This window comes from Branchiostoma floridae, chromosome 9, assembly GCF_000003815.2.
Source record: "Branchiostoma floridae strain S238N-H82 chromosome 9, Bfl_VNyyK, whole genome shotgun sequence".
In the NCBI taxonomy this organism is placed as follows: domain Eukaryota; kingdom Metazoa; phylum Chordata; class Leptocardii; order Amphioxiformes; family Branchiostomatidae; genus Branchiostoma; species Branchiostoma floridae.
Genome location: NC_049987.1, coordinates 1,359,590 through 1,372,870, shown reverse-complemented (window position 1 = coordinate 1,372,870; position 13,281 = coordinate 1,359,590). Strand labels below are relative to the sequence as shown.

At 39.8% G+C, this 13,281-nt stretch overlaps 1 protein-coding gene across 1 annotated transcript; it reads left to right on the top strand.

The window, feature by feature from the left end:
- Window positions 1–26: 26 nt before the first annotated feature.
- On the top strand, window positions 27–6,297 carry LOC118423041 (dual specificity protein kinase shkE-like). Its single transcript, XM_035830935.1, has 6 exons — window positions 27–142; window positions 709–783; window positions 987–1,134; window positions 2,025–2,122; window positions 2,277–2,321; window positions 3,434–6,297. The coding sequence occupies exons 1-6, from the start codon at window positions 69–71 to the stop codon at window positions 4,824–4,826; spliced, it is 1,833 nt and encodes a 610-aa protein (XP_035686828.1). The 5' UTR covers window positions 27–68; the 3' UTR covers window positions 4,827–6,297.
- The last annotated feature ends 6,984 nt before the right edge of the window (window positions 6,298–13,281 follow it).

Here is a 13,281-nt window from a genome sequence, read left to right as displayed (position 1 = left end):
GACGTTCTTCTATTTTACATCGGCGTCCTCGGTGAAGATATAGCCGACTGGTATTAAACAAGCGTGGGATGGGGTCGTTAATGGGCCGGCTTTACCGGGACAGTGGCGAAAGTACCACCTGCAATAACGGGCCCAGCTTGAGGTAAGTTTTATTTTCTCTGGGTGACAATGGGGCGATAATCGGGTGATAATCGTCCCACACGTTTGATCAGTTATCGGTCATTAGACAAGGAAAATACTATTAAGAAGTTAATCACTTGGAAAATCCAGGGATTAACACCCTTTTCTTGATTCGCGTGCCGATCGCACCATAATGACACGGAAAGAATAGATAGCTCGTGCCATGTTCTCTTGTCTTGCACTGATTGATTTATGTCTCTCTTGACCTAATTTTGCGTGTTTCTCGGGCTTGCCTGCTTGGTACCAAAACGTTGTACTAAGTGCCTGGACCTCCTCTGAGCGAAATGCCCTCATAGAGAGTTTTGCCCAATATATTATATATTAGGTATCAAGGTATATTATTGAGATTGAGTGCCAAACTTAATATTTTCAAACTGTACAAGTAACTCAGAAAGTTTGATTCTTTTGTGAGATGAAGTAAAAAGCAGCTGCAGTATTAAAGTTGCATATTTAATTTACCTAGTGGTTCTTCGAGGGATTGCTGAAGTGTAACTGTTTATTGAAAGTATTAATCACACTTATCCACAGATCAGAATGCCATCAGGAGCCATCTGCATCCACAGACAGAAACAGTGACCATGATTGCAAAGGAGACTGTCTCAGGTAAATAAGTTGCTTGATAGTCCAGTAATACACATGTATGAAATTTCTTCTAATTTAATAGGATCACTTACTAGTTTTAGTATCAGCCAGTATTTACATTATTTCCCAAAGTTAAAATTGGGAATCAACTTTTCCAAAGACCATTTACGTTAATAAACCTGAATGTGTAGCACAAACGTAACTACAAAATTTCTCACATGAAGGATACACCAGCTGTTTGTGAAAGACCTACATGGAAACCACAGGTGCATGGATGTCCTGGAGGAAATGACAGTTGCAGAGCTTACTCTACAGTTGGAGAGGGAGAAGATCCTACCACCTGGAGGGACATTGGTTGCAGGATCCAAGAAGGTTTGTTTGTTTGTGACATACCTCACCTTAAACCTTTTATAGTTTTAAGCAAGGATTTTTTAAAACCTTCTTGGTTTCAGTAAAGGGAAACAACTACACAGCAGTTGTACATGGTGAATGATTTTTGTTTAAATTTGGTTCTTTCATCACAAATATCAATTATACCCTTCCGGGAAAACTTTCTGTATGCCACAGACATGACTCTGGGAAAACTTTCCTTATGCGAGAGACATGAAAGTTTCCCCGGAAGGGTATAATTTTTCACTACAGTGGAAAGAACTGGACATAAGAGAGCTGTAGAGTAGTAGCTGTGTAGTAGAAGGACTAACGCTAGTTCACCTTTATTCGCGGGGTAACCTATATCCGTTGTACCTAAAAACAGGATATTTAGGGATATGACGTTGATGGACAGTGATTTCAAATCACTTTTTTTCATTATAATGCAGTTTGAGACCTCCATCTGTCAACTTGATATAACGAAATACCCTGGTGTTAAATACAACGGATAAAGGTTACCCTGCGAATAAAGGTGAACTAGCGTTATGTACATTTAATTTTTTTTGCATACCCATAGGCCATATATACACTAAACATATGATACATAAACTTTCCTATTTCCACCAGGTGCCATAATACTGCCACATCAAAAAACAATGTAGTTATAGAGGCCTTCTCAAGATTGTCTTGAACATGATAGATATCTGAAATGTCTTAATCTCAGGATTACTGCTGCTGCATTGGTACATCTCTTTAAATCACTTTGAATTGATGTGGCAGTATTAGGGCAACCAGTGGAGTTCTGAGAGTTGATGTTGCCAAAATATCTGATGGTCTGTGTTAGATGTCTGCTTTAAAGAAATGATTACATAAATTTCACTTTGTTTTGACAGTTGAAGAAAGACCAACTGATGAATCAAGTGCCAAACAATATTGAAGTGATGTTAGGTCTGTGTGGAGGGGCTCCAGACAAGGAAGAAAAGTCTTCAAAGTAAGTACAATCCAGTTTGAAGTTTCAAATGAAGAGTGAATTGGGAAGGGGAACATCTTTGCAAATGTGACTGTTTTCAGCATATTGTTTTTTCATTTGTATTGTGTCTAATGTAATGATCTAAAAGAAGTTTTTTTGAATCACCTGTCCTCAGGAGAAACAGTCTGAATTCCAGAATGGGAGTAAAGGTGCAAAGTTGGTCAGTAATTTTGACTATATTTTTCCTTTTTTTGTTACCAATAACCACTATGTATTCTTCATTACTAATCATAATAACAAAGCAATTTTGCACAGGTCATGTTATGTAAATTACATAGCTTGTTGTAAGTTGACTTCTTCTTACAATACACCAGTGGGCAAGATTTTTTTCGCCATTCTCTTAAACAAGCATTCTTGGATAATGGAACAAATTGGGACTTCATGTCATGTCTTCATGTCAAACATCAGCCTAGTTATTTATAGTATGTTGACTCTGTGGATATCACTTCTTATCAAAAGCCCAGTTCATATTGCAAAAAAAAAAAAAAAGAAACAAGAAACATTCTTAAAGTGTTGAAATGAACATGCAGTATTTTCCCTTGGCGAACACAGTTGAAAATAAGCCATATCAATGAACAAGCTACTAGTATCTTTTAATGTAAATGGCATTCAACATTATGCAACTTATAGCACACAGTTTGCTAATCTAAATATTGCAACTCGTATGTCATTTACTAAAGTCCATTTCCCCAAACTAATGCTTAATCTGTTTATCACTGATCACTATATCTTAACCTGCTATAGCATGCATGTTGTCAATGTGTGTTGCCCTGGACACATTATGCAATGATAGAATAATTATACAACAATTATATCAGGTTATTTTTTTGCAAATTGTTACACTCAACATAGAAATGATTTCTTGCTGTCATATTGGATTGTCATTTTGGGGGGTCTGCATGGGAATGTTCTCTATACCTTTTTATCAGTAATAACCAGATAGACAGTGTATCAAGGGTGTCACTTAGATCCTTGAAACATATAGATTCGTTTGAGGTCCATTTTGTTGGTAAGGTGAACCTGCCTACAATGTCTTTTGGATTTTAAAAAGTTAAAAGCATGGTTCAATCAAGAGAATTTGTTCCCTCCTTGACAAAGCCATTCATTTTCTTATACATTTCATTGTCTTATTTTGTCAAACCTTGACATCGGCCCTTGTCTCGAGTAAATCATTCGTAGGGTTGAAATACTTGACTAAGACTTTAAAAGAGTGATATAGGCAAATCAGCCACAGAGTATAAATAGACGTTTTTTGTTATCATATTTCTGCAGGTTGAATGTCAATGTGCAAGAACAAAAGGGATCCAAGATAAGGGCAGAGAAGCTCAGGGAGAAGATCAAAGAAGAAGTTGATCTTGGACATGAATTGTCCAACAGACATCTTGGAAGGATTTTAAAAGGAATGTACAATGGCAACGTGCGCTTTAACCGTAGTGGCCGTAGTAGCTGTAGGGAGAAGAGAGATTACTACTACTATGGGATAGAACTAAAAGTACAGATCGTACAACCAGAAAGAGTTGAGAGAGACAATGAAATGCAAAACACTCAAGAGAGCAATATTGAGCTCAACAAATCAAACAAAGGAAATGTAACGTTACCATCAAACTCTGAAATAGGAAGCAAAGCTGCTGATCAAGCCATTCAAAGGGAGCTAGATGAAGTGGAAGAAGAAAGAAAAGTTTTGAGAGTTAAACTGCAACAGCAGAACAAGACTGTTGAGGAGTTAAGAAGTAGAGTTGGAGAATTGGAGTCAAAAGGACAGGATCTGAAAGACGGGAATGAGGATTTGTTATGCCAAGTAGTGGCCTTAAATGAAGAGAAGAGTATACTGTATGAAGCGCTGTCAAATCGCACTGCTTCATCCTTTGTTACCAAACTTGCAGATATTCCTCCTCAGTACAAATATGACCATGATACCCTGGTTAAAGCTTTTTCTTCGGCAGAGTCTATTGGGCGTGGAGCATATGGCAAGGTGTGCAGAGTTAATTTTCCTGTTGACGGACTAGTTGCAGACAAATCATTTGAAAGGAATGGGAAATATGATGTTGAGGAGACAAAGCGTCATATCCTGACAGAATTCAATATGCTGAGGGCATTGATAAATGTTGACGGTGTACAAAAGCTAGTTGGTGTAATACTCGACCCTCCTCCATACCATCTATTAACCCGATTCGAAGGCCAAGACGGAAAAAGCACTACAATTGAGTACATTATAAACTGTCACCCAGACCAGTATGACAAGTGGAGCTGGTACACAATCATCATTAACCTACTATCTGCTTTGTTCAAGGTGCACATGATGGGTATCATACACAATGACTTGAAGCCAAATAATGTCATTGTTGTCTCAAAAAGGAACATCAAAATCATAGATTTTGGACAAGCGTGTCTGATATCAGAAGCAACAACTAAGGCCAAGCCAATATCACATTCCAAATATCCCTGGATTGCACCCGAAGTGTGCAGCGCTGAACATGCAGTAAGCATTGCAAGTGACATGTTTTCAGTAGGATATATAGTTGACAGGATTTCCAGAAAGTGCAAGTCTGTAGAATTAGATATTTTTGTTCGTATTGCCAAAGAATGCAAGAAGGAGAAGACAGATAGACCGTGTTTACCAGTCGTGAGAAAAACCTTGCAGTATGTTTTAAAAACAAAGAAATGAAGTCATGTTCTGTTTTGTTGCAGTCATACCATAACTGCTAAGGTTCTATTTCCCAACCTTTGTGCAAAGCCTTAAGCTCTTTGAGCTGCAGAGGTAGTCAATTATTTTCCAGAATACAAAATAATGTTTACTTTAGCTTAAAACAGAAAGTGAGAGAAAAGTTGATGGCTTGGTAGACACATTCTAAAGGAAATTCCTGCCAGTGCACATTATACCCGAGACTGAAAATCTATTGTGTATGCAATGTTCAGCATGTAAATAAATTTATGTAATGTATTTGTTTATTGTTGGGATAATTCTATTCCGAAATAATGTGGGTTTTATCATGTCAACTTGTCTATTGCATCATGGCTTGGTGTAGAGAAGGTGTAAATGTAACAGCTGGTTGATACCAAGTTAGTAACGCTAGTTCACCTTTATCCGTGGGGTAACCGTTGTTTATAAAAGCAGGGTGTTTGGGGATATCAAGTTAACGGACGGGTGTTTTCAAACTGAAAATTATATTTTGAAAATATTGCAACTTGAAACCATCGTCCATCGACCTGATATCCATTATAAACAACCTGCTTTTAAAAACAACGGATATAGGTTACCCCACAGATAAAAGTGAACTAGCGTTAAATATATGTTAATGCATAAGGTTTGCATTGTAATATTTAACTCTATGAATAGTTATAAGTATGGCATATAAGGTCATGTGATTTTGTTATAGGACATACCTTTGCAATGTTGCTTTTCTACCTTTACCAAAGAGATGCTTAGATGCTTGAAGTGATGACGACCCTCTACTTTCTTTGCAAGTGTTACATGCCTCATTATACTTCCTTGTCAACTTTTGTTAATGTCTGATTGAAAGCTGTTAAATTTTATACATTCTGATATATTGTATCGATGTTATGGCATTTGAGAAATTTTATGTACCTTTTTCATGAGTTAAGCATATTGATGTTTTAGTCGACAGTATTATAAGCAACTCATACATTGTTTATATTGTGTTTATATTTGCAGTGTTGATTTGTAAAGTGTTTTTTGTACAGTGTTTGAGTTAACAATGTAAATATGTCACCTATTTCTTTGTATGCACATCAAAAACTTGACCATTGTAAGTTCATGTGTTTTCTTTGATTAAAAGATTAATCACACCTACTTTCAAAATATCTCTATTATTTCATCCTCAGCATGGCTAAGGACAACACATCAAGCCATTTATTAACATGAGACAGCAGATACCTTTTTGAGGGAAAGGTCATAGTTGGATAAAATGCTAGTTGGATAATTTGAATGAATTAATGAAGAGATCTTTAACAAGGGTGTGCCCCTGCTTTAGGATTTAAACATGCAGCCCCTCTCACGGTCTTAGGGTGAATCCTTGTTAATAAAATTAGTGTTCCCTGTTTAAGGCTTTATACCAGGGTCCATCATGACAATGTAATACATGTACCCCTGTATAACGCCTTATATCAGGGTCCATCCTGACAATGTAATACATGTACCCCTGTATAAGGCCTTATATCAGGGTCCATCCTGACAATGTAATACATGTACCCTTGTATAACGCCTTATATCAGGGTCCATCCTGACAATGTAATACATGTACCCCTGTATAACGCCTTATATCAGGGTCCATCCTGACAATGTAATACATGTACCCCTGTATAACGCCTTATATCAGGGTCCATCCTGACAATGTAATACATGTACCCCTGTATTAGGCCTTATTTCAGGGTCCATCCTGACAATGTAATACATGTACCCCTGTATAACGCCTTATATCAGGGTCCATCCTGACAATGTAATACATGTACCCCTGTATAACGCCTTATATCAGGGTCCATCCTGACAATGTAATACATGTACCCCTGTATAACGCCTTATATCAGGGTCCATCCTGACAATGTAATACATGTACCCCTGTATAACGCCTTATATCAGGGTCCATCCTGACAATGTAATACATGTACCCCTGTATAACGCCTTATATCAGGGTCCATCCTGACAATGTAATACATGTACCCCTGTATAACGCCTTATATCAGGGTCCATCCTGACAATGTAATACATGTACCCCTGTATAACGCCTTATATCAGGGTCCATCCTGACAATGTAATACATGTACCCCTGTATAACGCCTTATATCAGGGTCCATCCTGACAATGTAATACATGTACCCCTGTATAACGCCTTATATCAGGGTCCATCCTGGCAATGTAATACATGTACCCCTGTATAATGCCTTATATCAGGGTCCATCCTGACAATGTAATACATGTACCCCTGTATAACGCCTTATATCAGGGTCCATCCTGACAATGTAATACATGTACCCCTGTATAAGGCCTTATATCAGGGTCCATCCTGACAATGTAATACATGTACCCCTGTATAAGGCCTTATATCAGGGTCCATCCTGACAATGTAATACATGTACCCCTGTATAAGGCCTTATATCAGGGTCCATCCTGACAATGTAATACATGTACTCCTGTATAACGCCTTATATCAGGGTCCATCCTGACAATGTAATACATGTACCCCTGTATAACGCCTTATATCAGGGTCCATCCTGACAATGTAATACATGTACCCCTGTATAACGCCTTATATCAGGGTCCATCCTGACAATGTAATACATGTACCCCTGTATAACGCCTTATATCAGGGTCCATCCTGACAATGTAATACATGTACCCCTGTATAAGGCCTTATATCAGGGTCCATCCTGACAATGTAATACATGTACCCCTGTATAACGCCTTATATCAGGGTCCATCCTGACAATGTAATACATGTACCCCTGTATAAGGCCTTATATCAGGGTCCATCCTGACAATGTAATACATGTACCCCTGTATAACGCCTTATATCAGGGTCCATCCTGACAATGTAATACATGTACCCCTGTATAACGCCTTATATCAGGGTCCATCCTGACAATGTAATACATGTACCCCTGTATAAGGCCTTATTTCAGGGTCCATCCTGACAATGTAATACATGTACCCCTGTATAATGCCTTATTTCAGGGTCCATCCTGACAATGTAATACATGTACCCCTGTTTAAGGCCTTATACCAGGGTGCTTTACCAGCATTTACCCGTATTTATCCAAATTTACCGGGTAAATATGTGCTAAATGTGGGTAAATATTGTAGATCACATTTACCGGGTATTTACACACCAATGGTAAGTTTGGTAAATCCGATATTTCATGCAGTGTTGTCATACTGGAGTTGGAGCGTCAGAATAGAGCAAACAAGGAGCTAGGTTAAGCAGCTACTACACAGTCTAGCAGAAATACTGAGACTGTGCTATGTAATATATACAAGCGTGTATTAGCAACATTATGTAGAAATCTTGCATTATTTGATCTTGAGAGATGCTTTCCCTTCATCCACCAAACTATGACCGAGTTAAAGTTATTGGGCCAATTTCTCCACTCTAAAAGAGACTACACGACAATAACATACAGAGTTGCAGCCATCAGTTTTCCCATGGTAGAGTAATTGGCAGTCACCAAGATAAACTATCACAAGCAGCCTAGCTCTTCCAACACCAGAGAACCAAAGTTCCTTTGGCCTTGACGACGAAGTGCCAAAGAGACGTACAGACATAGTGTGAGACAATAAGTGACAACTTTCAACGAAGATATGGGATCCTTGTCAGATAGAGGGAGAAGATGTTGTTTTCCATGATTCGCCATCAGAAGATCCACCCTCCACTCCTACAGGTACTGGTTTACACCAGTGTGAGGTAAGATTGCAGTTTTTGTACAACTTATAGGATCTATATTCAATAAACTCAAATTTGTCCCTAAACATGGTCTGCCACTGCCACGCCTAACCCTACTCTGCCTGCCATTGTCTTCCGAGACAGATAAATACAAACAAACCAGATATACTAAAGGTGTCATTTAATTTCTTGTGGTACATAAAATGTATTCATCACAACTTATTTTCAAAGTCTTCTAGGAAAGATTGGAGGAGTGGTAGCATTTCTGAATTCCCTCAATAAGCTGCTGCCTGTCCTCCATTGCATTGTGAATAGGTTGCCACTAGCAGCTGGCCACGCTGGGGAAGTCGTTCCCTTCTTCCGTCGCAAATTCAAGCCAAACCTTGTGGAACTGTTCAGGTTCTACAGCTCGGCTTGCAGGATGTCACGCATACACCAGATCCAAGTGGGCTATACAAATTAAGTCTACTCATTGGCATTGCATTGGATCAACACACGTTGATATTCTTTTGAGAAATGACAAAACAAATAGTCTGAAGCTAAAAGAAAATGTAAAATTTCTTGTATGTACCACCAACTGTAGAATATTGTTTTGCAATTTCATGACATGCTGAACATCACCCAGAGCACAATAGAGAACGCTGATCCACGACAAGGCGAGTAAGGCGCTGCCTACCTGCTGTGCACATGAGTCTGGGTCACGAGTAGGGCTGGGTATCGGTACAGTGTACCGGTACAAAACCGGTTTTTCTTCTTGGACCGGTCCGAAAAAACCGGACCTGAAAAAAATCCGTGGACCGGATGTTGGACCGATTCCAAAATTCACGTCAGTAACAGACTATCGCTACTGGCGATCTTCGGTCCAAGACCAAGACTAATAATATATTACGACCAAACAGAGCTGCTACATGCAGCTGTAAATAATATCTCGAAGTTAAAATGGTTAAAGGGTGTATCAATAGACGGAGATGTCAGTTAAGGTACTTAGTTTTGGGTAAGTGTCAACAGTGGCTAGCCTACAACTCTAGTAAGTGGCTAGTGATGCGACACATGTATATACTTGCACTGGCGTAAATTTACACTTGCCTAAGTTGGGAACAAAAATGACAACCAAGTAAACCGCAAATCAAGTTACCTATATATTTGTTGTCCGTTGTGCCCATACTCAGCTTATTTCCTTGACCTTGAGTAACCGAAATCCACCATACAATGACAACAACACCTGGCGATCGCCGCGCAGCAAAACAAACGGGATCATTTTGATTCAGGCAAAAGAACCAGTATTTAAAACATATCCGTTTCCTTCCTGCAAATTAGTTGTTTGAGTATAGATAGCTATCATTCCCATCTACAGCTAAACACTCATAGAGACCTGTGATTGAATCTATCTCTCCAAAATTTCATATGCATGACATAGTACTGCTGTTCTACTGTAATCAGGTCCAGGTTCAGGTCCGGACCTGGACCTAATCCTCTGGACCTGAACCGGACCTGGACCTGAATTTTCTGTACCGGTACCCAGCCCTAGTCACGAGGCCAACAGCGTGACAATTTTTTGCCTGTTGGTGTGGCTGGAAGACTACCAGACCCTGACCACCCTATATCTCTATAATTTGCCGCTTCACTGGTCTTCACTCTAGATCCGTAGCTGTTTCCAGCATGCAAAGGCCAATTTGCTGCAGATACAAGAAAAGGCGCAGATGACTGTGGTGGTGGAGAAGACGAAGGATGGCATCCGAGTTGGTTGCAAGCTCTCAAATCTGGGGCAGGATCTTGTGGCAGTCAGCACCATTACTATCAACTTTGTTACACATTGAGGTAACAGAACATAGCGTTAACGTTAACGTACATGATCCGGGAAGTCCGGGACCTGGCAGGAATCAAGATCGACATGTTCCTAAAGAAGCTAAACATGACCATGTCAATTGCAACATGGGGGACATGGGCGGCATAGCGAACAACCGAGCCGCCATCATTCAAGGCTGGGAGAGCACCGGGATCTGCCCGGGCTGCTGTCGACAAGACACGAGCGTATGGGTGTACTGTTATGTTAACAAAGACCGTCATTTCCAACAATGATTTAAACTAAGAACATGGTCTAGAATATCACAAGTCGGTAAAGTATTTGGGATGCGTGTTTCTTTGCAAAAACAGAAAAATTTCCATTGATTCAAGACGGCGACCCCCAGGTAGGTGTGTGTGTTGAGTGTGCTCATGCCAACTTTTATGTTTCCACGTTTTGCCTGCGTAGAAACAGAGCTGTTTCAGTTTTCTACTAAACGCAAGCATATGCGTTTTGTTTTGTATTTCTATAGTGCACAATGGAAGCAATGATCACACTTCTTTTGGAGCAGTCAGAAAATTATCGTCCATATGAAGAGGATGAGGTATTGGATTTCATATTGGACATGGAGAAACACTCGTCTGTTGGTCCGGAAGAAACACCTGACCGTCAAATCGAATTAGAAGAAGATGAAGAAGAACCGATGATAGGAAAAAGGCAATTGCCGAGTGGAAGAAAGAGTAGGGCGAAATCTTTTCTACATCAATATCATAGTCATAGAGTCATTAGGTAAATAAAATTAGTTTCTAATATATAATCATGTCAAGAAACAAGTTTTTAGGGTTGAACCACGACAGCAAATCTTCGTGCAAGGCATGTTCGTGAAATTTTCGTGAATTCTCGGAACTCTTAGCATTGTAGGTAATCGCATCCCTTAAAGCATATGACTCTGGGCAAATTGCGGAAGAACAGAAATGTGTTGTGTCGTTACGTACTGTAAGGGAGGCTGGAATATAAATAAAGCAGGTCTTGACTTTGAGTTGTACAGGATGCTGTTCTTTATTCAAAACCGATGTTAGTTGGAGTGGCTCGGAGAGTGTCCCGTCTCACTGTCCCCGTGTCAACGGCATGCGTATGACCTGTGTGTGCTTACTGGTCCTGTTGTTCGATTAACATTCGCATAACATTTTTAGTAGCTATAGTGCCAACCATTTTTTTTTAAATTCTGCAGGCTAACCCTTGTGTCAGTTTCTCCAGAGAGGACCGCCTCAGATCCGCGAAGCCATTCATGCACATGGTGGACTCCGTTGTAGGCGTCATGCAGGACTGGGCAAAACGACTGTAAAACGAAGGTATACTAAATGCAAATGAAATTTATATTGCATATCAAATCTTGTGATAGTTGTTGATATGTTTTTAGTTCTTGATTTTGCCAATGATGTGTAGCGTTACAATTTACCATTCTTGTGTGTCTGTCCCTGTTTGTAGACTCCATTATCAGCAATGCTACCTGTGAGTCTGTGTAAAATGCCTGTCACATTTCAGAATAATTCGATAAATATCTGTTATTCACCTTAATGTATGGTCGTCTGGAATGGATTTGGTTTTTATCTTATTTTTGCATAGTACTGACAAGATAATAAGGACAACAAGATCAAACTGTAAGAAGTCTTTTTATAGTATTTCTTTTTATTTTGTGTAGAGGTACTAAGTTACTTGTGCATCGTTCGTGTCGTAATGTTGTCTTGTCCTTAGCTTCAAGGCCTTGCAATGTCTAACCTAAAAATCAAGAATCCTAACATTTTGCGCTTAAAGGAGTCGTAAGCTTTATGAGAGTGCTCTAAGTCTTTTCAATAGATATTGATTTTAGAAACTAAAACATGCATGCTACTTTACGTTATACCCACTAATCTCGCATACATCGGAAAAGCTTTCTGTCAAAGAGTGAATCTGTGGACATTTTTTCGAACAATAATGTTAGTGGATCAGACTAAAGTCTTTTTCTGCAGTAAAACTATTATATCACAATTTGTCTCATCTTTATCTTCCGTGTCGCAGGTAACAACTTTCATAGTATGGCTGCATCAAAGAGCAATTTCTGGAGATGGTACAAGAACTATGCAGGCACTATGCTAACATCAACCAGAAAGGCCCACCTGAACAACTTGGTCAGCTTTGCGTATTCCTCCGACCCCGAAGGAAACTCGAAGTCTTACGTATACGGGCCTCCAGAGCTGCAAGCGGCCTTGCAGTTGATCAACAAAGGCTATTTATTTTGCTCGTTTACCCCAGTTGCTGGGCGCAAGAGCAGGTGTCATCAGGACAGAGGAGGAGAAGACGTTGTGGATGGGGGTGACGGTTGACTTCATGTCAGACGAGGAGAATGCCGAGGTCGACGGCATCGGTGTGTGGCTAGTAAAATCACCATCATTCCGAGCCCCCGTGTTAACGGACATATGCAACACACTGCAGGCCGGAATGGAGGAAGACCCCCAATCAAAGGGTCTCGCACATCCCAAGAAGAAAGGAGTCGTCAACACGAGATCTCCTCCGCCCAATTACGACCAGGTGCACCGCCAACAGACGCCCGTCCTCCCCAGCGCCGTACAAGCACGACAATGTCAGACACCACAAATGACCCCAAGACCACGCGCGCACCACCCAACTCAAAATCAATTGTGTAAAGCTTATCATTCCAGGACAGTAGATTAATGAAGCTCACGCAGTTCAATAAAGAGAAATTGATAGCTTTAAAGATACATTTGAAGATGACTGAACTCTAGAAATATAGTGACATGAAGAAATTGTGATGTAAAGTAGATATGATAATTTCTGTACAAGATGATAATTTCTATACAAGAATGTCTCGTTTGATTTGTCTCGTTTGATTTTTTTGTTTTGAATCTATTCTAATTGATCCGGGCTAGCCTAGCGGGGACTTC

Excerpts from the sequence above, each read along its gene's own strand:
- LOC118423041 (XM_035830935.1), top strand. The coding sequence starts at position 69 with ATGGGGTCGTTAATGGGCCGGCTTTACCGGGACAGTGGCGAAAGTACC. Across the intron at positions 143-708 it reads AATAACGGGCCCAGCTTGAG|ATCAGAATGCCATCAGGAGC; the intron begins GTAAGTTTTATT and ends ACTTATCCACAG. Across the intron at positions 784-986 it reads TGCAAAGGAGACTGTCTCAG|GATACACCAGCTGTTTGTGA; the intron begins GTAAATAAGTTG and ends TCTCACATGAAG.